At 40.5% G+C, this 24,173-nt stretch overlaps 1 protein-coding gene across 1 annotated transcript in view; it reads right to left on the bottom strand.

The window, feature by feature from the left end:
- The window catches only part of LOC103141820 (semaphorin-6A-like), a 116,923-nt gene that overhangs the window by 22,150 nt on the left and 70,600 nt on the right, over positions 1 to 24,173 (bottom strand). The window contains exons 4-10 of the mRNA XM_016674038.1: positions 20,874 to 20,934; positions 18,718 to 18,780; positions 18,123 to 18,224; positions 7,294 to 7,384; positions 5,378 to 5,497; positions 4,592 to 4,680; positions 1,264 to 1,481 (exon numbers count right to left, since the gene is read on the bottom strand). Coding sequence (XP_016529524.1) covers positions 1,264 to 1,481; positions 4,592 to 4,680; positions 5,378 to 5,497; positions 7,294 to 7,384; positions 18,123 to 18,224; positions 18,718 to 18,780; positions 20,874 to 20,934 — 744 coding nt within the window. The remainder of the gene's footprint in view (positions 1 to 1,263; positions 1,482 to 4,591; positions 4,681 to 5,377; positions 5,498 to 7,293; positions 7,385 to 18,122; positions 18,225 to 18,717; positions 18,781 to 20,873; positions 20,935 to 24,173) is intronic.

A 24,173-nucleotide genomic window follows, 5' to 3' on the forward strand; every position in this document is an offset into this window, starting at 1 on the left:
TTGGAGAAAATTATGGCTTCTGTAAATGTACATTTGGAGATTGAAAATCTGTGGTGTGAAAATGTTCTGAAATGGTTTATCTTGGTTTTTGCACCATAGAAACCTGATATTTTAACAAGTTTATTCAGGATTTTTAAAGTCTGCTGTAATAATCATTTTTCTTTAATCGTTGGCCTACAGACTGGGTTTCCCCAAACTCCTTCCTTATGATATTGAAGTTCATTACAAATCTACTATTGAGCTCCATCCATGAACAACAAATAATTTTATTACTGCCTCTCTTTTTTTAAATGGGGAAAAGAATCGTCATCTTCAAATAGCGGCGCAGCAGCTGCCTTTGTGTGGAATCAATGCATAGCTGATCACTGACTCATTTCTCTATTTCTTTATCCAACTGCATTCAAAAGTATAAGAAAAAAACTTGAGAGAATTCATTTTTCCGCCATTTTTCCTTGGTTGAATTTTCTCGGCGTTGCATCATGAGCTAAACTCGTCTCGTAGACATTGGGGAGACGAGAATACACAAGGGCAGCATTATAGAGAGCAAGGTCAGAAAGCTGTTAATTCTCTGCTCAGCTGCTAAATTACAGTAACTGCTGTCGCTATTGAATATGTGCAGAAAGCAGGACCATTATATTCATTTTTTTACCAGACAGCTGACGAGGAGGAGAGACTGAGAACGAGGTGGGCAGACAGACAAACTCGGAGTCTTGTCTGCACACTAATCTCACTCCCCAACTATGAAACAGAAAATGAATGCTGGAACCTTATAGAAATGTTTCAGAGGTGCCGCTTCATTGGGTTATAATGTTCATTAACCATGCTCAATTGCATTGTCACAAGTAATTGTCTTATCTGCTTAAAAAGCGGCCATAAAATAGAGAATTACAATATGTATGAGCTATCAGACGAGCTCTGTGCTTCTGTGGTAATTTTCAATTTAGATTAAAAACTCCCATGGCCCTCGAGAACAGTTAGAAACATGAAACAGAAACGGAAAATAAGATTTAAGGCCAGCAAGTCAAAAGGGCGGCGAGACTGTTTTGACAGGAGATGTAAATGTGTGCCCTGTAACGCTCAGAGAGTACGTGTCGCCGAGAGGCGCAGCAGCTCTACCAACGTTAATAAAGGTCAGGCTGTCAAAATGTTTTTAGAAAGTACTTCTAACTGAAAAAGATAACCAGGATAAGAGCTGGAACATGAAAATCAGCTTCTGGCGTGTTCACACCGATCTGAGATGAGCCTCCTAGTTATTCAGGATACCTGTTGTAAGGCGTGGAGAAAGTGGCCATCACCACATCCCGCCCGTTGATGTGGATGACGTCCGTGACGGCCTGCAGGATGTTGAAGTAGAAGTGGGAATCCCCAGGGATGGAGCAGTTCAGGCGGGACTTTAGGAACGACGTCCACTGCTTCTCCAGGACGCGAGGAGAACCTCCGCGGTCATTCTTGCAAACCCTCGCCACCCGGGGAAACACCACCTGGTGGAGTCATACATTTAAAATCCTATGGCATCTTTGTCAGTCACATCTTAATTTCTAAGTGGTGTACATGGACACTTATAGGCATGTAAGAGTCATAATTAGCAGGTTTAAGTAAGAAGGAAACTGTGATTTGCACTGTTCATAACCAATTATGAACATTGATTATGAAGATAACCAATGTTCATAATTGGTTATGAACATAACCAATGTTCATAAGCATTCAACAATGGTTATTGTTCAACTGAACACTAACAGTTCCTATTATTGGAACGGTTAATAACAATAACCAGTATTGGTTAATATCCTCTATTTGATTGAAGCACAATCCAATTCCTTCTACTTGTTCTCGTTCCACTAAGTGAGAAACTCGGTATTTTAGCATGAATAAAATAAGCATTATGTTTCCATAATACATAGTTGATTGAATTTTACAGGAAGAACCAGAAAAAAAATTTAAAATTAAAAAAATTATGCAGTGTTTGTGACACTTTGTCTTTTTTTTCTTGGTGAAACCTTTATAGCACACCCAGCTGAAGCTGCACATTGGATAACACTGGGAATAATTAGCTGTTCTTTTCAGCTCCTCTTTTGCAGTTTCACCATATAATTAGATTTTGAGAAAAAAAAACATTGAGGATACTTGATCCCATGTCAGGTGAAGCTCGGGTCGATCCAAGCATTCATTAGAAAAGAGTGAGGTAGACTGGAAAGGATGGTTCCACAAATCAAAACCCTTTTACAGAAACTTCTGTCACAGATGAATAATTAGGTGCAGGATTAACTTGTACTGTATAGCCAAAAATATTCACTCAGCCCTCTATCATTTAACTCAGATGTTCCAACCACTCCCCTGGCTGCAGGTATGTGAAATCCAGCACTTTGGCATGCAAACTGCTTCTACAAACATTTGTGAATGGAGCTACTAATGCAACAGCAACATACTGATTTTATGTCTGACTTTATGGGCATTTCCCCAACAGTTCCAACAGGAACACCAGTGCACAAAGCAAAGTCTATGAGAATATGAGAACATAGGTGGAGAAACTTGACAAGCCTGCAGAGTCCTGACCTCAACCATGACAGCGCACTTTGAGATAAACTAGAGCAGAGACTCTGAGACCAGCCTTCTTGTCCACCATCAGTGTCAAAGCTGATGTTGGACAAGACATGTTGGACATGTCCTTTTCTGGAGGAACAATCAAACATCAGCATAAACTGACTTGTAAGTCCTATAAGCATCTTTCCTTGAAGAATTGAAGATGTTGTAACTGTTAAGGTGTTCCAATGACATATTAAAATTATTTGTATTAAAAATGGGATGTAATGAAACGTAACCTAAAACTATTAGCAGTATAGTGTACTGCTATAGTTACACTTTTCCTTATCTATTGTGGTCCTTAAATCAAAAAAGAAATGGACAATTTTAACTAGAAAGTATTTCTCATTTTCAACAAGAGTATTTTAGAGATTCCTTCAGAAAAAACTGGCAAGAGGAGGAATATTGAACAAGGAAACAGCTTCGGCATAATTAGTCAGTGAAATTCAAGAGGCCTTCCAAAGCATTATTGTTATTGACAGGACAGACAGAATGGAAAATTCATTTAAGACACCGAGCATAAATATTTATTTTATACCGTATTTGGTGTTTCTGCCCCTTAAAGAACTCAATATACACCGTGATGAAAACTCTTCTAATGATAGCCACATCTTAACCTGGTGTTTCATTGCAGTAAATTGGTGTGCCATATGTTTAGTTAGTCAGCACCTGGCAACAGAAAGTTTTAACCATACAGCATTAAATAAGAGCCAAAAACTGTAATTACAGCTGTACTGTTAGATTTGGTAGCCAGTGTTGTAATTAGCTGTTGTCACACTATAGTTAACAGCTATAACTCCAACCATGGTCCGAAATTGACAGTGTGAACGGGTGCAAACATGCATTTAAACCAGATCCTTAAACGCGCACACACACACACACACACACACACACTCACGGCTATGCAAACACCAGAACCCTCCGTTCTCACATTGACCCACATACAGATATATGAATGAGAGATTTGGCCGTGCAGCGAGCCTCACCCAGGGCTGCTTCAGTGTGTGGCAACAGAAAATGCTGAACAGGTGAGAGTATCAAGGTGAAGGTTGCATTATTCCAGATTTACATCCTAATTTGTTCACCCCAAGCCAATATCGATGTTGAGAAAGATATTTCCTTTTGTTTTATTTTTCTTTTATTCCTCCACAGCACATTTATCAGTTGTGCCACGTTGCACAAGCGATTCTTTACATTGTCAGAGAAGGCCATTCTGTTGGGAAATAATGGGGAGATATCATCCACTGAATGTTAAATTGCTCTCTGCTCCATCAGATCTCCCACCACTTGCATAATTACACTGACGCTGCTTTCAAAACACCCAGCAGATTGAGAGGCTCGATCTGTATTCATGCTCTATATAACACATGGCTGTCGTTTCTGGCACTGAATCCATTACTTCTGTGTTTTGCATCGCCTCAGATCTGCTCTCATACCGTTCTCTCTTATATTCCCTTTAATTTATTCAGCAAAGTACATGCTCGTCTTCACTTCTACCTGCTGCTTCGTTAAACTCTCTCATTGCTTGATCCAAAACTGAAATGAGATGATTAGAGAAGAAATTTCTCGTCCCGCTGGTGTAATACCCCGAGAAAAATCTGCTGCTGCTGTTTCTTCTCCTTCACCAGCCTTTTCCTGTTCCCCCTCCAAGTTTTTACTCTGCGGCGCTTGGGAGGAATTTCTCATGGGAAACATTGAGACAAGAGGTCAAACAGGAGCACTGCAGAACAGATGCGGACGTGCAATAGGAGGGATATATTTAGCCTCCAAAATAGATCTTCCAGACATCGATAGATTTTGTTTTTTCTGGTTCTATTTTAAGTTCTGTATCCTGTTCGTTGTTTCTAAAATATGTTCTTGCCACTTAGCAACTCCTGAAAGCCTCCTTCCCAATACGTGATACACCCATATCCTGTTGGCCTCCCCAGGCGCTTCCTCATTCTCCCAGTAAATAGGAAGTCACCTCTGATTAGAGTTCAAACAATAGCAGAAGAACTGGGCTTGTGCTTACCTTTCCCATTGTGTTGTACTCCATTGCAATTTCCCGAAAGAAGAAATAGATGAAGTCTCCGTAATTGACTGCCTGGACAAAGTACGGTTCTGCAGGGGAGCAAAAGAGGAAAAGAAAAGAAGTCAAAGTGATGTTTTGCCACGACAGAATAGTTCTGACACCATATTTCACAGCAAACAGAATATCTGTCGTATTATGCGGAGAAGCAGCGATCGTCGGTCTTGAGAGCCTCACGCTATTATCCTTTATGCGAGCAAAACAATTTGCATGTGAGAAAAGACTGCCTCCCTTTTGGGTTTTGACAGACTGGACTGGTGCTTGTTTCACCCTGGGGGCAGAACAATTTCAGTCGGAGCAGGATGGCAAAATGGATCAACTTCAAGCAGAATGAGGAGTATCTGCATAAGTGGTTCTGCACTGATCTAGTGTCAGACCTGCAGGAACAAGGTTCTGATGATACGATAAACCTGAGCAAAGATACAGCAGTTTCATGGCATGCATACGAATACTCAACACAGGTTATTGTTGAAAATGAGAATTTTGTTCTCAATCAGCTTACCTGTTTAAATGAATGTTAGATAATGAAGAAAAAAATATATATAAAAGACAGCCACATATTTTTTAACGTAAAAATAAAAGAAATCATCCCAATCATATCAATGGGATATACTGATATATGAAACCTGCTTATGCCAATTCTGCAGTTTCAACACATGGTGATGCATCTTTGAAAACATTTTTTTTTTTTTTGCCAGCAACAAGTGAGTTCCCATGTCCTCAACTCACCTTTCAGCCACTTGGAGTCGTGTTTGACAGTGCGAAGAGTCGGGCTGTCGCCAAGACTACGATAGATGACCGCATCGATCGCTAGGAAGTCTGTTACGGTGGCTGAGTACAGCTTGCCGTCTGGACAGGGAATGCAGAGGTAGAAAGTGCAATGAGGAGGAAAGATGGAGAAGAATAAAGAGAGCAAGACACAGAGAGCCATAAAGAAGAGAGGAAATAAAAAAGCATTCAGTAACAAAGAGATTCCTGCCCTCTGCGGTTGGATACACCAACATATTTCAGAGGCCTGAGACCTGGAAAATGGACGAGTCACACAAACTGAAGGAATTCCTCAACAAAACAACAAACAAAACTTAAACATGTTGCACATCTACGAATAAAATACAGAATCCCCACACTCCCTTGTTTAAGCCACAGTCACACACTTTCATGGACACGCAAACACACACGACTGCCCAAACACAATGCGCCACCAGAATGACCTCAGCCTGGCTTGGTCCTTACCACAGTGGAAACTCAAACGACATAATTGAAAGGATAGCAGAGAGAGGAACCCTTATGATTACTCAGAGCTTCCAGCTCTTTCCCAAGTAGCTCTGCTACACATTAACTGCTCCGGCTTGGCATCTACCATGTGTGCGAAACCAGAAGGGACAGATCATCAATAGTGTCATAAATCGGATCATAATAAATATGAACGAGGGTTGGATGTCTTTTGCAGCATGTGGGTCACATTCCACCAACAAAGAGGGTTGACTCATTCTGGTTTCCTCCTTTCATAAATCACATTCATATTGAAAGAAACTAAACAAGAAACAAAAGGAATAACAGAAAAGTCAGAGGCAAATTATTATTTCAGTTACCATAGTACTACTGATGCATTTCCAAAGACCCTAATAGGAAACAAATTTCAGGCTTGGAGGAAAAACAGAGGAATGTTTGGCGTTTTTCCTCTGATGCATGTTACACACGCTAACTTTGCTTTACGAGATGTTGTCAGAAAGTTTCCTTAAAACCGCAGCGTATGATAACAATATTAAATACAACGGGAAAAAATCCATCACTCAAATACTCTCAACTTTCTAATTTGACTCAAAATGGCTTAAGTAACTACATCTAGAACTTCACGTGACAAGATGATGCTGTAAAATTTTCACTAGCAGTGCGGACTCACAAGTACCTAGCTAGTCCCTGAACCCCCACAGTGCTAAAAAAAATCATTTATATTCTTGTTTTATACCGAGTACCCTATAGGGCAGCCAGGAAAACTATTTGAAAGTTGTGGATGCTTCTTCAAAGCTTGATTTTAACCAAGTGCTCTTTTTCATTAGCAGGGTGTGTCCAAATTCAGGGACTGCAACCTTTAAAGGTTGCATTTGACTATGAAACGTATTAAGTAATAAAATAAAAAAAATAAAAAGATTTATTTGACAGCTTGTGTTTAGCACCTTCACCTAGGTTACAGGACGTACATCAAAGTAAAGGACTAAATCTGAAGCATAGACTATCCACTCACTTCCAGTCTTCGCGGTCAATTAAGGATCAACGAAGACGGAGTGCTTCAAAGGGTGACACACCCGAAAACTTTAGACACACCCGAAGTCTTTATTGCTCAACTTTCTCACCATAAACAGCTAATTCAAGAACAACTTCCTTTATTACTTAAAATTGTCTTAGACAAATTGGGTGTCAAGCTAATAGCACATCCCTTCATATCCAGGCCCTTTGGTAAAAGCTTAGTTACTTCACAAACAGTCACATCCATACAGCAACTTGCTGACTCCAACCATTGATGAGAAACATTTTGTTAAATCTCTGGTGAACTGCATTATTGAACAGCTTGTTTTTTTAATGTCAACAGGATTTGTTGTTGAAGTGTCTGGTTGATTGACTTGCACAGAGAAATTGAGTCTTACCAGCAAAGAGTGCAACATTGGCATGCTTGGCATCATATGGACAGCGCGCCATCCCGCTGATCTCTTCTCCTAGAGCCTCCAAGGAGTCCATCTGCAGGACAAGAAACATCAGAAAGGTCAGGAGCAAATCAGAACTGTGTGGCATCAATAAGACCAGCTGCACTTTCTGGGAATCAAAAGGTCTTGACAGCCAGTTGGAGGTAATGATCTTAGAAAATGTTCTCAAAGACGACGGTAAAAAGAAAACATGTTATCATAGGGAGGGTGACTTGATGAAGAAAAAAATGTATTATCCAACCCAGCAGTGAGCTCATTTAACTAAATAACCTCTGGATGCCATCCTGGTGCCCTGCTGAGGTTTGTCAAAGCCGCACATGTGGGTGTATCTGGGAAGCTGTCACCAAGCGAGAAAAACAGAGACATTTTCTGCAAAGATGTCTCACAATAATGGTGAATGGATTTTTTTTTTTCATTCTCCAACTGTGCTGATGTTGAAAAAGAGTTTTAGCTACCCTCAAGCTAGATCTTCATCCCAGGTCTAAGCATTTTTTTTTTGTTTTGCTGCGAAGCTGTAAAAAAAAAATTGTGTGAAGAAAAAATGTTGTGAGCAGGCAGCCTCTAGCAGAGGTTGTGAGAGGTTTTAGTAGTAGATTGTGTGATGGTGACTGTTTAGGCTGCATTCCCATGGTCTTGTGCTGATACATCTTGTTTGGGAAGAACTTGTTAAAGATTTTTGAATATAAAAGGAGACCAATTCTGCTTCCTTGAATAAATTAGGAAAGGCTATCCAAAACATCTTCATTACTTTTTTTAGTAAAAAAATAATAATAATAATTCTCAGATAATGAGATTATGCCCGTTTTGTTGCTTTAGGACTCTCACTTTATACAAATAAGCCACTGCTGGAAGCCACGACCCTCCCCCCGACAACTTAATGTTTACACTTTATACAACATTACATCTGAGTCAGACCCAGATTAACCCAGATGTACAACCAACAATGATGCAGCTATTGGTCAAGTGGATCTACATGAGGAGGGTGAACAGTAGGCTGTTTTCAAGAGAGTCCTTCCAGAAGTGATTCGCACAAACTACAGTTTTCTTTGGCAATGTGGCCAGAATATTGCCATTAAAAATAACATGGCAAACTATAAATATATAGAATCATTATACATAAAGTGACATATTCTAAGCTTTTGTAATTTTGATGATTCTGGCTTACAGGCAGTGAAAATCCAAAATTCAGTGTCTCAGAAAAACATCATTAATGGAAACTCATCAGCTAATTAACTTAAAGGTTCCCTTAGCCTTTAACCGGTCTCTCTCTCTCTCTCTCTCTGGGTCAATAGGCTGCACAATCTGGGGGAAGGCTGTGGTCTTGACGGATGTCTAAAACAGCCACCAACATCCTTCACAAGGAGGGTAAGCCACAAAAGGTCATTGCTGAAGAAGCTGGAATTCATATTGGCACATTGACAGAAAGTTGAGTGGAAGGAAGAAATATGGTAGGGAAAAGATGCACCAGCAACAGGTAATGAGAGCAGGTCCAGCCACTCATTGAGTGCATATAAATGTAAATATTTTTTCAGAAGAATGCCATTTGTGCTTAAAACATCCGTGTTTTTTGTTGGTCTAATGTGATACTCTAATTACCCGAGACACTGAATTTTGTGTTTTATTTACTTCTTAGCTATATCCCTTGCAAATGAAAAAAATAAAAGCTTTTTACTCTATGAGTAATAAATCTTTCACTAGTGAGAGTGTCCAGTCTGGACTAGGGATGCCTGGGGATCCACCAGAATGACCCAGAGAACCCGAGAGGGAGGTTCGGGTTTCCTTTCTAAACCTTTTGTCCCTTGAAAGCTGATCTCAAATAGGTGGAAGGGAGTGGCTAAATGGATGTTATGGAAAATATTGGTATGGGCAGATATTTAGATGGCATCCTTTAAATAAGTAAAATATGTTATTTAGTATCTGTATTAGTTGTTTGTTAAATTAATCCTGTTATGTTGCCAATTCCAAATCTGTTTTATGTCATTTTCAAGGCACTGAAAATTAGCGCTTTCATTCTAGCCGACGATCTGTTGAAAATGGAATTAAGACAAGTTTTTCCAGTTTCGTTCCAGTGAAATTGGCAGAGCATGGCACATAATCAGACATGGATGAAAGGTCACCATCATCCCACCATGGGATAGCTTGTGCTGCCCAGCATGTCTCAGGATGCTCTCTTACTCTGGCTAATGACCAGAGGCGTGCAAACTCACAGATCAGAGAACATTTCACTTGCAGAGTTTACATTTCATAGTCATCTCTCTGCCTGTATCCTTCTTTCTATCTTGTTCTCAACACTTTCTTCACTTTCTCCACCGTCTCTTGACAAAGTCTTGGGGGGGGGGAAACGCCACAGCTCACTAGGGCTGAAAACTGCTTACGCCGCCCTTTCTGGTCTCGAAGCAGGTCATTTTGTCTTCTATTCCTGTCTCGGAGGAAACGGTTATCATCTGCCCACTAAAAAGGTCACACACTCACACACACACAAACCCCAGCGCAACGGTGGAAAAGCTTGCCAAAGAAATTGTTGAGGCTGATTTGGCAGAGAAAATTATAAGTGACCTTTTACAATAAACACAGAAGCACCAGCGGCATGCAGGGCATTGCACAGACTCTCATTCCTTCTGTTTCTGCAGCAATCAAAGCAGGATAATATAGCAATGCAACACAGATGCAAATTGTTATAAGACAGGAAAGGCTGCAATTATGGATTAGACCGATCGGAGCAGACATGAGTAGCTGAAGGTCAGGTGTAGCTGCTGAATCTGAGTGCAACGTCGGCATTTTCTGTCGTCTACGCAACATAAGCACCCCCTCCGTCTAACATATCACTCCACACGCCTTCCATCTTCTCAGATGATTCCACTGATGCAGTGACCTCTGTCCGCTGGGCCTGGCCGGCTGTCACTAATCTGTTCCTGCCGTCCAAGCAAAGGAAGACACTCCCAGCCCCACTGCCGCAGATACGCATACGGCTCCAATCTCCTGTTGAGTTGGCATGTGTGGGGAAGCAACACCCTAACGCTCCCTCACATGGCGTTAGCCCTGTCAAAAGCAATATTCAGTGTTTTGAAATATGGCAGGCAGAAAAGGATAAACCTGCCACACTCCCACCACAACTTTTTTTTAAGCAGAGGGAAATTCAATATTTGAACTGGTTGAGAGAATTGTGGCATTTTCCCGCCATTAAGAAGACAAACATTATTATGCTGTCAACCCTACTGGCTGCGAAGAAGACAGACGGGTTTCAGCTTTGTGGAGACACCGTTCAGCATAATGAGAGCTTTGTCACATGTGGCATTAACAAAACACTCTTCTCTGGGGATCTAGTGCATTTTGGCAGGCTGAATGTACAGTAACCTTGGCTTAAGGTACAATGCATTTAGATGAATTAATTACCACAACAACTCATTTGTGTTTTCCATAGGCTTTATGCTAATTAATTAGACAAACACAATGTGGAGCCGGAGCATGCCCATCAGGAACGTTATAATTGGTTCTGAATTAAAAGTGAGGTTCTGATCCCACGTTTGTGTGGTTCCATAAGGACGATGCATCAGATGTTATCAGGAGATTTCTTACTCAAAACAAATTTATGCTACTTGAAGCACCATGGGACTCAAATTGAATAGCTTAGTGAACTTTATTTTTACATTATTTGTTGACTGCACCAGTACGTAGTGTGCCAGAGTCGATATTGTTGCCACATTTAACTACAGATGTGCATAAATCCCTTCTAAGCCAAGCCTCAAGTCTTTGATGGGCAAGTCCAAGTCAAACGTTCAAGCCAAGCATTGAGTCTTTCTGGGGCAAGTCTTTGAGAGGTGAGTCCAAGTCATCTCAAGCCTTTAACTTGCTTCTTAAAGTCTTTGAGTAGAAAGTTCAAGTCGAGTTTTGCGTCTTTTGTGAGGCGAGTCCAAGATGCATGTCAATTCTTTGAGGATAAGTCCAAATTGGAGCAAGATCATAGTGATGAATATTAAAAAGCTACAGAAAATATGAGCAGATGGTAACAAATCATTAAAACTCACTGCCCAGAAACATCTTGGGTATTAAACTGAATGCACAGTTTGACAAAAACGATGTGCTTACACTGCTGCATTAGCTGTCTGAGCTCCAGTCTGTATACATACCAGCTTGCTTCCACCCATGATTACATTAAACAAAGATTGCCAATCAGACTTGAGTCCATGAGCTTAAGTCGAGTCTGAAGTCATGGTTTTACAAGTCAGGTTTGAAGTGCATGCCACCTAGTCTGACTAAAAAAACTGCACAGTTTGCGGTCATTATGTCAGCAGGTTGTTTTTCTGAACTGGCACTTTATCATTTAATGGAAAACAGTAAAGCTTAATGTTTCATGGACTATGTGCTGCACATTTCATGGGGTTTATTCACATTGGAATATGTCAGTGCCTTCCAAAATAATAAAAGTCCTCAGTAATTCATGACTATGACTTGGTTCTTAGAACCCCAAAAGTCCCCACTGTCTTACTCCACGCTTGCTGATTAATTTATAGATGGTTGACCTACTCTTTGCAGCTGGGTTAAGCCCCGGCAAATGTATACATATTTTTCCACCTGCAACAACGCTCTCCATCCATAAAGGTCAAGTGCACCAGTTCGCACCTGCCCTGGGAGAGGTGGTGCAATCTAAAAACAGAACATACTTCCCCAGGAGATTAATAGTCACGGCCCATTTTCCCGTAACCAGTTTCTGAGGAATAGGGGGATGAAAAATGTATGTTAACACATTTTGGACTAGAAATGGAAGCTAGAGTGTTTGTGGCTGTTAAAAAAAATCTTTTTTTACCCTGACTCATCAAAATCTTAACTTCTCTTGTCTGTTTGAGAGTTATTTTTGAACATATAGTGCATGTAAATGAGTCCTTTTTGATGTAAAGTTACTTATAATTCTGCATTTTATAGATAGACTATAGATAGACTTTATCTATAGTCCAACTAACAGGCCTTAGATGTGCAAGGCTGGCAGAGACATAATCCAAAAGAGGAAGGTATTTCTGCAATAGGATAGACTTTAGAGGGAAAAACAGGTAATAGTATGTTTTTCAACGACATCAAACGCTTGAGTGTGCACAAATAATTTCAAGTGCACTAAAATCAAGTCCAGGGCCCATCACCTGGGAGTCTCAGAGACTCCCCACCGACCCCCCACTGCTGCACCAGGCAACAGGCGATGAAACTGACTCCATTCATATATCAACCCAGCTGGATGGGGCGTTTATTATGGCAGCGCAGCAAGAGAGTGACAGAGGGAGAAGGCAACAGACGGAAAGATGGTACAGTGATGGGAGCGACGGAGGGAGTGAGGTGTTAGTGCTTTGCAGAAGGAGAGAAAGAAGAGGGAAGAAGAGATGCGAGGGGGGAATAGAGTTTAATGTTGCAGAGAACCTGAACAAAAAAACTGCATCATGCTGTCGAGGTCTTTTAACGTATACTTTCTGGAACACAAAGTGGATGAGGCAAATCAATATTGAAAGCCAATAAAGAGAAAACCTTGATCACAATCTAAAACAGACACAGCAGAAACACAATGGGGAGTTAAAAATAAAGAAATAACTAGGTGGGAAAGCCACTGAAGCAGAAAACAATGTGGGATGGTGCTAGTTTGGGTTGGTGCCTTCGCCGGTCCTTCTTCCTCCCCTCCCGTCTCCTCATCTATTCCTCCCAGTCCCTCCTGCTTGCCCTCGCAGCGTCGTTGATTAATGTGGGATGAGGCTGGCCCCAAAACAGAGGCTCTTTTCAGTGCTGTCACACTGGTGAGATGGAGAGCCAAACTGTGGCCAAGGTGGATTTAACCACATGCACACACAACACACACACACGCAGAGAGTTTTGACCAGGCTGCCTGGATAAGCCCAGCAGGCCATCAAAGGCCTGGTATCTGCCCTGAGAGTCTGCCAGCAGAGCAGCATGGGAGAAGCTTTGAAAAATGTGTGCTGTGAGGTTGCATGTTTGCAATGGTTTCACTGCAAGCTGCTTGGGTACAGGCAGACTTTTTAAAATCATTATCCAGTGACAAAAATGACAACTTCTCTATGAGAGAGGGAAAAAAAAAAGAATTAAAACTATATTTCAAAATTGTGTAATTGTGAAGTGGAGGGGGGAAAAAATCATGCATGCACATATATTTATCCATAATACCTGGAGAGGCTGACAAGGTCTCAGGGTCAGGAGAGAGAATTTGTTGACACTACAGCTTTGTGCTGGGCAAGTTGGAGCTTTATGGAAAAGTGTTAAGAAGAAGACCAGTGTTTAAAGAAAACCACAGGAAGCCTGGCTTTCAATTTGGAAAACGTCCTGGGAGGGACGCAGCAAACTGGTCGAAAAGCACGCTCTGCTCAGATGAAATCAAACTGTTTAATCTGAACACAGAACATCATGATAGTGGCGGCAACATTTTGTTTGGGGACACTTTTCTGAAGCCGATTAGAAGTTGATTAGAAGACGGACGGAGCATAACAGAGCAAAGCAGGATGAAAACAGGGGGAAATGTCCACCTTCCCACAGGACGACAACAACAGAGTTACAGTAGAAGAGTCTATCAAAAGCGTATTTATTTGTATGATCACCCTGATCAAAATCCAAATTTTAAAACTGATCTTCACATAATGCTCTCCATCCAACTAACAGGCCTTAGATGTGCAAGGCTGGCAGAGACATAATCCAAAAGAGGAAGGTATTTCTGCTAAATATTGACTTAGAGAGAATGAATACAATCAAAATTGAATCAAAACATTTCAGATTTTTGTTTGCAAATAAATATAAACCATATATTATTTTGTTCCCATCTTAAAAATATTCAACTGAATACTTCTGCAAGTCAATGTAAATTGAAGACGCTAAACTACCCAAACATATCTAGCTAAACAAAGTTCATCTGAAAGATATATTGCACAACCATAAATGATACTTTTTTTTTCTGATTGCTCCCCTGAAATCAATAAATCAAGTGTCCTAATTTTTCTGTCACAAGCAGTGTGCTTTCTCCATAGGTTTTATAACTCCTCCCCCTCACATCCCCTGCAACTCCATCAGACTCGCAGCAATATCGGCGCACTAACTGCTAAAACAAACCTTGAAACCATAACCAGAGGCGCTGTAAAAGCTAACCAACCCTGATAAATGCAGAGACATAAAATCCACTCTCCCTGCAGGAGGACTCAGTGAATTGAAAGACGCTCACTCTTAGCACGCTGAACCACAAAGCCAACAGAGTGGAAGCATCTTCCTTTTCTGATAAACAGACCTAGTGGACCAAAGCAGCAGAGTGTTCCCCCACAGGCTACACAGAGAAAATCTCAATGTCGCATCGCATTCAGACAAGGAGAACAGGAACATTTGTAAGGACAAAAAAGCCCTTCATACCTTACATGTGTCCCTTCAGCTTTGAATGCGAAAACAATCTTCAGGTAGCGTCTGTAAAAAGAGTTTATGCCAAATTTGGGGGCTTAACGTGAAATAATTTAGAGTACCACCATCTACATACGTTTCTTTTCACTGTTCAGACTGCAAAACTCAAAAATTCAGTCATTGCCACTTGGGAAGCAATATAATACTTCAAAATAAATGGAGCAAAATGTAACTAACGCTGGAGCCCTTCAATAGCTTCTCAAATAGAGCAGCAGAAAAGATCACAATGCTTGCAATTCCACTGAATACCAACATATTTGGACTGTTGGATGGCCTTTCACTGTCTTTTACATCCAAACCTAATAGAGTTTAAGAGACATAAGGTCATTGTAATGATGGAAAAGATGGGGAGTATTGTGGCAAATATTTTTTTACTGCAATTATATGGTAATATAATGTTTGTTGATATCTTGCAGCCCTCAGCTTGTTTCGTTTCTTTTGTTAAGTGTTTTAATTACTTTGCAGACTCTTGGTCAGATCAGCTGTTCAAAAGAGTAGAGGTGCTTGAGTAAATGCACAATTTTAACTTAACATGCATTTTTGTCTGCTTAAGTACCCTTTATAATTCAAGTTATATTTTGAGGATTTATAAAATCCTCAAAATTCTGATGCCATTTAGCGTTGAAGTGCAAAAGTAGATTTTTTCTGAAAATGAGCACACATTTCTTTCCTTACCTTCACGGCTTCATGTCAACCTTGTAACCTGATTCACTCTAGTATTCATATTGTCAATTTTCCTAAAGTTTTGTTTTAATGCTCCAACCAGAAATTGTAATATGTTTCTGAAAAGTTGTGTTCGTTATTCTGCTTTTTCACTAATTTCCTCCAATATGTGAAGCTTTTTAGGAATAGTTGGATTTACACGAGACTCTAATATTTAGTTGACAACTAAAGTTGCTGGTACTGAATTTTATTTAGAGGTATCGGCGTAAAGGGACCAAATAAGTATTTTTCCAGTTAAGATAAAGTTCTAAAATATTCTGTGGCTCTAATGTGACACTGTGTGAGAAATTTCATCAGGTAAAGGTGTGCATGTTGTCCACAGCCTGGATTATCTGGTGATATGAAACTGGGTTTATTTCCGATCTGGGATATTCTCGCCTGGAAACACATATTTTCTCTTTTATTTCCCATGTGCCTTGTTTATTTGAGCAGCTATGATGTTGGTTTCTATTAGCATAGATAGAGACAGTGACTGAACTGGTTATGTGAGTACACTAATTGAAATAACGTTTTTTTTTTTTTTTTTTTTATGTGAGTACACTAATTGAAATAACGTTTTTTTTTTTTTTTTTTGCACACCATAAAAATGTAGGTTTCATCAGAAAAGGAAAGATAATCCCTCCTACCCATATGTTTTTTTTATGGCTGTACATCTGCCTTCCTATAGATGTCTCACATGTCTATTTCTATTAACAACTTTATTTTTCAAGTCAATTTTATTGTCCACCTGCTCTTCTTTTTTTTTTTTGGCCTGAGGTTAAAAAATAAATCACTTTCTGTGGTGCTTTCACTTTTCCCGAGGGAATTATAATGCCTTCCAGACATGCCTGCATGAATACAACCCCAAAGAAGTTTACAGGAGATGGCTGAGTTGGATTTCAGGACTGTGTCATCACCTCCATTTCACAACGGGTGTGTGTGTGTGCGTGTTTGTGTGTGACAGAATGCAGGTTGATAGGTTTCTGTGTTTCTAAATCAAGCACATCAAACTGGAGACAAAGACTTCAGAAGAAGACCTGCTGACTGATGAAAGTCATTTACTTTAATCCATGACACAAAGCTTCATACAGGTGGACTCAAAACCTACTGAGGCTTTATGTTTTTATATAAACTTGCAAAATGAGTTGAGTTAATCTATGCAGGCATACCAAAAATCATGTTGTCCCATCTTTGAAGACTAGTGTGTCCCTTCGGAGGCTCAGAAGCTTTCAGTGGTGTGGAGTTCAGTGATATAAGCTATTTTTTTCTTTTTTTTTTTACATATTTAGGGATCTGATTGACTGCGAATGACATTTCAAAGCTGTACAAGTTGTCAATTATCAGCCGGAATTGCGTGATGAAGTCCTGACAGTCCTCAGAGTAAAGCAGCACAATATTAGTAAAATATGATACTGAAATATTATTCTTCAATGTTGTGATGACAATACTGATTGTTAAGTCACATTTTCCTCTTTTTCATCCTCATGATTTCCTCAATATATCAGTAAGAGCTACATAAAAATTGGGCATTTAAGGAAGTGATGCATCATCTAGCTGGCCAAATGTTTGATGGACTATCATGATTTGAATGCATTAGGCCTGAATTATAGTAACCTTCTGAATATGTAATCCAAACTGTCCTTTGTGACCGTCAGTTTGCAGACACTAAATAACGCAAAGAAGATTGCTGTCCCATATATTGTGCAGCATCAACACAGGTCAATATTAGTTCATCGCACTGCAGAGCATTAGTTTTACACCCAACAATCCAGTGCAATATTGTGCAGATGTGCACAAGGTTATCTCCCCATTAGTGTCCTTTCGAGTTGCTTTCCACTGACATCCATGTATGAAAATGTGCATCCTGTCCAAACCACACAGTTCTGGTGAGGCTCACGTCTCTAAAGCAGGAAATTCTCCACCTTGAATGCATTACTAGCGTTTGGCATAAACTTTCAAACCATAAATCAATTTTATAGCCTCTGATCACTTTGCTCTAGTAAGCCTTTGCCTCATGTGCCCACGAATGACATAGGATGTTTTAAGTATCTCCTGTTTATTGTTCATTATCTGTTTTGTGCAAACAGTCAGCAATTAATTACTCAGCAGGTTCAGATTTATACAGTAACATTGTTTAAGGTACATCTTCCTGAGAAATTCTGATGTCAAATCACTGCTATAAAAACGTTTCCAATTCGAAACACAACCGATTTTATTCACAAAGGTTTTAATATTTCATTCTTAAATGTCCTACAACATTTAGGCAACAACACCGACACAAATTTGCAGAGCAGATGGACCACTCATACAATCTTCTTTTCTAAACTTCAAAGTAATTTGATAGAAAAAGTCAATAAAAAAATGTAAACTACAACAAACAAATCACCTGAAATCCAGAAGTGAAAAACATAGATTTTCTCATAAACACATAAATCCACAGCCTTACATTCACAATGCGCAACCTGCAGTGGGTTTTATCTGGGTGTGCCCTACGCTCACATTCAAAGTGGCAAATCTCAACATTTGTTTAAAAATTATGCTGCAACTGTTTCTCTGCTGCATGCACTTTTGATAAATGAGGCCCAGCGGGTGCAGTATATCTGAGAACAAATGTGTCTTACACGAAGCGTCGCGTGCTTCCCTACCTTGTAGGTTCGACAGGACGGATTGAAGGCGTTTGTTCCACAAACAAACAGGGTGTCACCGTTTTGCTGCAGGAGGACTTTGATGAAATTGTGACACTCATCCTTCAGGGAGCAGAGAGCAGGATAAAAGAACAAAACAGAGAGAAAGTGAGCGGTGACTTTTCTGTCTTTATACTTTCACACTAATAGCAACATTTGACTCACAGATCAATAAGTTTGTTCTTCCTTTTTTTTTTTTGCTTTTCTGGTAAAGTACATGTCATCCATGTGTAGCAAACACTAACTTTTCATCAGGGGACGCAATGTTTTCAGCTGACTTTAATGGCCTTGTTTTTAATGAAACAATAAATCCTTTTGCATAAGATTACACGACTGAAAGATATGAAGATTCCCACTGATGAACTTTATAAATTATGTAAACCATAAAAAACAAGTGGATGCATCTTCAGGGTCTTATGTCAATGTCTGTGTGTGTGTGGGTGTGTGTGTGCGTGTGTGTGTGTGAAGAAAAACAAAACAGAGAGACTCGGTTATTAAATCTGATGTGAACTTGTGTAAAACGTGGCATGTTCGTAAATTGTGATGAATGTGTTACCTTATGCTTTCCTTTCATTCGGCAAGTGTCCACGTCTGCCTGTCTGGACTTCCAGGTCATTTTCTGAGAAAAAAAAAAAGAGAAATAATCGATGTAAACAGGACACAGAGAGGAGAGTTTCTGAGAGTAAACAGACTAAACATTTAGGCGGGAAAAAAAGCCCGAGCAGACAGCTCAATATCCATCCATACAGGGATCAATAATCATCATCTGAGATTCCCCGTCATTGATTCCCCACATCAGGAAACTGCTCTGAGACCAACTTTATTCTGAGCACTGACGGATGATCTGTTTACTGCTCTGAAAACCTAATTTCTCTGCCAGAGAGGTGGAAGCACAACGCAGGCCGCAGATCAGAGCCGCTTCTATCCAAGGACAAATTCCACCCTATAGTCCACACGCTGATTAATCAATGCTAAGCCACATGCGCGATCATGCACCAACACTAACACACATGCACCATTCGTTGTGTGGCCTGAGGGTCAACGCTCAGCCACGGGTTCAGACCACCGTGTGCCCCGCCGCCGTTGTGAAGCATGTTTGGAGCTCAGCCGCTGATTAAAGACCCTCGGTCATCAATCAGTCTTCGCCTCTCCTCACCAGCCTTTCATCTGCAGCCCGCTCTCATTAAGACCCACTCACCGGGCTTTGACATTGAAGTGGAGGAGACGGAGGGTGGTTGTGTACAAGAGAACGCCCTTGTTTTGAGCTTTGTTTGCATCTGTTATGTTGAGGCCAATGGATGCCAGTGAGGAGAGGGTAAAAAGAAGAAGAGAATGGACACTGCAGCAAAGGTGTGGTGAAAATATCAGATACTGTTTAAATATTTTAAATGGTTGAAGTTCCCTTTTGGTCAACATTAACAGTACTGTGCAGAAGTTTAAAACCGGCCTTTCTTGAATTATTGATATTTTCTTAAGCAATACTTTTGCAGGCCTTCGAAAAAGCTGCCACAGTTTTGAGTGATTGGGTGTTTTTTTTTGTTTTTTCGCTGATTTTTATTCCAGGCCCGGTACCTGATTATGTTAGCATGTTCTGCACTTTAGATTGCAGTGCTGATAGTTTCTCGAGCACTTGAACAGCCCGAAAGACTGTTTTGAAAGCATCCGATAATGGACCAGAGATATGCATCATCTACTGTCTGCAAAGTTTTCAGCTAATTGCTCATCGGGAATCAACTTGGTGGAGCTAAAACAGATGTATGCCCACAAAAGTCTGTTATTTTCAGTACTGCTTTGGGACATGCTGCTGACAAGAAAGCAAACAACCAAATTGTAAAAAAATAAAAAATAAAAAAAAAACAATGCGCAAAAAGATGTTAATTTGACATTTGAATCCTGAAAAAAAAAAAAAAAAAAAATGCGCAAAAAGATGTTAATTTGACATTTGAATCCTGAAGAAATACTGATAAAGACCATTTCAAAATATTAAAAGAAAGTCTGGCTCTTTGGAGCCAAAATATAAAGATGGCTGTTGACGTGTCTGCAGCGGCTCCTTAAGCCCCAGAAGTAAGAGGCTGTGTTTTTGTTTTTGATCGTCTCCATAGAAACGTATCTGATAGCAAACAGTTTGACTACAAAATGATGCATTCACTCTGAAACATATATCTTGATGCTGTAGTGCGTATGTGAGTTTAACCTGTAAGAAGCCGAGACAATCATTAAACACCATGCAGAACTATTTGGTTGTCATGGAAACTGAACATAGACTGGCTGAGAGACATTGCTGTCCAAGGAATCACCCTAACCTTTCTTCATGCTGCCCTGTGGATAGCAAAAATCCATGATTTTTTTTTTTTTTTTTGTGAAAAAGCATAAAAAAAGATGAATTCACTCAGCTTTGAAACGTGCCAAGATCCTTCCTATTAGCATCTGCTACAGCTCTATTAAACTTCCACCGTCCCACTGATGAGCAACGCATGACGCAGGCGGTTTGTTAACCGACTGATTGGATAATCGTCTTTGCAGGGTCACCATGGCAAGCTCACGTCTCTGAGCAGGTGTGTAAGAGTGCTGACGGGCACATAGACGGGAAGCATGCACACAACCACGTGTGCACTCAAGACACACAGAGCGAGGAGCGTTATTAGGGTTACGCTGTCAAATCACAGCACGACGAGAACAACCAATCCTCAGAGAGTCCCACGTCTCACTCACCTTACTGAAAAAGATCTCGTCACCGTTGGCAGTCTCCGTGTCCACTGTGTATATGTGATCCCTGCCAGAGGAGGAGGGAGGAAGAGAAATGGAGAGAGAGGGAGAAAAATGAGAAGATAAGAGGTCAGACAGCAACATACAGTCAGAAAAATCTACAAATAATAAGCCTGTGTTCTTTCTTCTTTCTCCATTTCCCCCCCGCAGGCAGCAAACAATGTCAAAAAAAATGGGACTTTGTATAAACTATGTTTAAACTTCAAAAAATTACAATAAACAAAAGGAGGCCAGAGCTATTTGCTCAGTCAGACAGAAACAGTCAACAAAGCTTTAGAGCGCTGCGGCGCAGGCCTGGGGACAAAAGCCTCTTTGTGCAGAGGAAAGGTCCTGATGGGGGGGCGATGGAGGAGGGAAGGTTGAGACGGGAGGTGCCAAGTCACTCAGAGCTGTTCAGGTCAATTAAGTCTGCTGTTTGAGCCACAGGAAATCTATACTAACACTCATTATCGCTCGGACGAGAAAACGTATGCGTGCTAGCCTGGAAACATAAAAGCCTCTCCTGTGTTACGCAGTCCAGCCATAAAAGCCCCAGCAGGGCATATGGAAGACATAAAACTCTGAAAGGTTAACCAGCTCTCAGACAGACCAACGTGTGGCTACGCCTCCCTTGGAGAAGGAGAGTCGAAGGTGTTGAGGTGGTGGGAACAGAACAAGAACAAAGAAAAAAAGGAGTCATCTCATTTTGAGGAAAAAAGGCAGGAGAAACAAGTGTGACGAATGATGTAACTGTTTTAATTTTGGTGGAGATTAGTTGCTGAGTGAGTTATTCTTTTTTATATCAAAGTGTGTAACAGTGGCATCGTCAGACTCGAGGTTTAATTACGTTCCAGCTCCCCAACCTGCGCTCAGACCGCCAGCCAGCCCCGCGCTCTCTCATTAACTAAATCTAATAAAGTCTTTGGAGTAACAGGCACCTTGAAATGAATCTACTTATATCGCCTTCTTGGGGGTGGGGGGCACGTCTGTGTCCTTGCGGACAAAACCCAGTCTTCACTATGACACACAAGGATCCATTTGAATAATTAATCTTTGGGAGAGGCTGGAATTAAGAATTAAGAATTAAGCTTTTTATAGGAGAAAACAGAGATGCCAGAGCTGCGGGTGCAGCCCCAATATCCATCACGTCCTGTGTCCTCAAACTGTGTCAGCGTCAGCTCTATCAGGGAGGTTACTAGTTAGGAAAGCAAAAATCAAATACTTCTAAAGTTTGAAGGTACAGTTAAGGTGCGGATTAAATTGAACCAAATATATTTGATATCTTAAATTCCCCCAGAGGTTTTTTTTTTTTTTTTGGCCAAAACATAAATAAGAATAACAACTAAAACATCAGAAAAAGTTAGGGTCTTCTACCCTCTCATGTTCCAAGATGTGGATCTTTTCAGGTTTGTTGTGCTTCTTTACACATCTGCATGTTAATGGTGTGCCAGGGATGCTATTTGATCCTTGAACAACAAAATCAAGAGGTATTTCTTTATTATCAGCACAAACATTGTTTTCAATACGAGTTGGAATCCGATTGGCCCCAGTTCATGGATCCTTTTTGTGGATCCATGAACTGGTTCTCAATGTGTGGCCTTGGAGAGGAGGTGTCTGGTTTGCAAGGCTCAATGTCTCTTCTTTGCTTTTTGCAGTCTATGTGGGCTTGTTGGCGTCATAAGCACACACTTGGCAGATCCACAACTGAGTTTGAAGTGGTTGGGATGACAGTCAACTCAACCAAGCTGTGGCTCTCAACTGGAGGAACGTTTTGTTTGTGTTGGATCTGCAGAATGGTGAAAACCAGATCCATAAACACAATTTATAGGGAAATCTGAAGGAGTATGATGAGCTGGAGCTCCGTTTATGGCTATTTGGTTCTTTTATAACCAAAGCAAGCGCCAAGGGCGAGAGATAGGATCTCAAGGCGTAGTTGTGGAGAGGAGAGGGTGTCTAGTTTGGAAACCTCAGCGTCTGATTTTTGCCAATGATGGGGATCCATTGCTAAGTCCCAGCCCTAACCTACAGCAATCATTACAGAGGTCCATAACTTTATGTGAAGCAGCTGGGAAGAGAATCTGTTTCTCCAAGTCTGAGGCTTGGAAGAGCTGACCTCCAAGAGAACTGCTTCCTCATGAGTTTCACGTTGGTCTCTGCCTGAAGTTAGTTGATTAATGACTGGCAGTCAGTCGGAGAGGCTGATATTGACGGTGTGAGACGGCACAAACAAAGAGTGAAGATCTTGCAGTTCACTTGTGGTTTGAAATACAACCAAAAGAACAATAGCCTTGATAGAAGAGGATAAAATGTGCTTCCTCCTTTGGGAGTTAAGGTGTGGAGCCCTGTCACCTTCGAAGGGCTAACAGAAGAGCTACTGCTCCTCTGCACTGAGAGGACTCTGCTGAGGCAGATAGTTCAGGCATCTGATCATGATGCTGATTTTGGAGGTTTTCTGGACTTATCCCCCTGCAGGGAGACCCCAAGCCTCATCCAGCACTTGCTTCATAGACTTTGTATCCCTTGTGGAGGGGTAACACTTTGAAGTCTCCCAGAATGAACTGGAACGTAGCGCTGGGGAGATGGATGTCTCACTAGACTGGTTTCCTCTGTGACAAGGTCTCAGATAATCAATAATAATTTAATGAGCGATCACTCCCTTCTTTCTGAGGCAATTTTGAAATATTTTACTCTAAAAGTAATGCAAGATTGAGCAGATTATGATCACCAAAGCTGATATATGACTTTCTGCTATGAAAAAATAAATCTAATCAAATAATTTACCCGCAAAACATGTTCATAGGAGTACTTCAGCACAGTTTTACTCAGTACCCTGATTATTATTTAACATGTTCATGAAAATCTTCACAAGCACTCATCTAAAACTGGGGTTATACTGAATTTGATAACAGAAGCTAAATCTTTGCTGTACTAAATTAAAACAAAGCTAAAGTGTCTTTTAAAACACATTAGAACTTGTGGAAGAAGACTTTAAATGTGTTCAGTTTAAGTGCTTGAAAGTCCCCTAAAAGTTATTCATTGAGTTTCATTTATATATTTATTTTAAGAATTCAAACTCGATGTTCAAAAAGACAAAACTAAATCAAAAGCCATTAAATCAAAGGATTACTTGGTGGGTTTACTGTAATCCCCTGGGTTATTTCACTGCCTGCAGTTTTAAAACAGCTCATGAGTAATCTGTAATTGACTGCTCCGCATTTTCTCAGCAGTAACCTTCCCTGCCATACTGTCCCGGCGCTGACAGCATCC

Source organism: Poecilia formosa, unplaced genomic scaffold, assembly GCF_000485575.1.
Source record: "Poecilia formosa unplaced genomic scaffold, Poecilia_formosa-5.1.2 Scaffold89, whole genome shotgun sequence".
NCBI lineage: Eukaryota > Metazoa > Chordata > Actinopteri > Cyprinodontiformes > Poeciliidae > Poecilia > Poecilia formosa.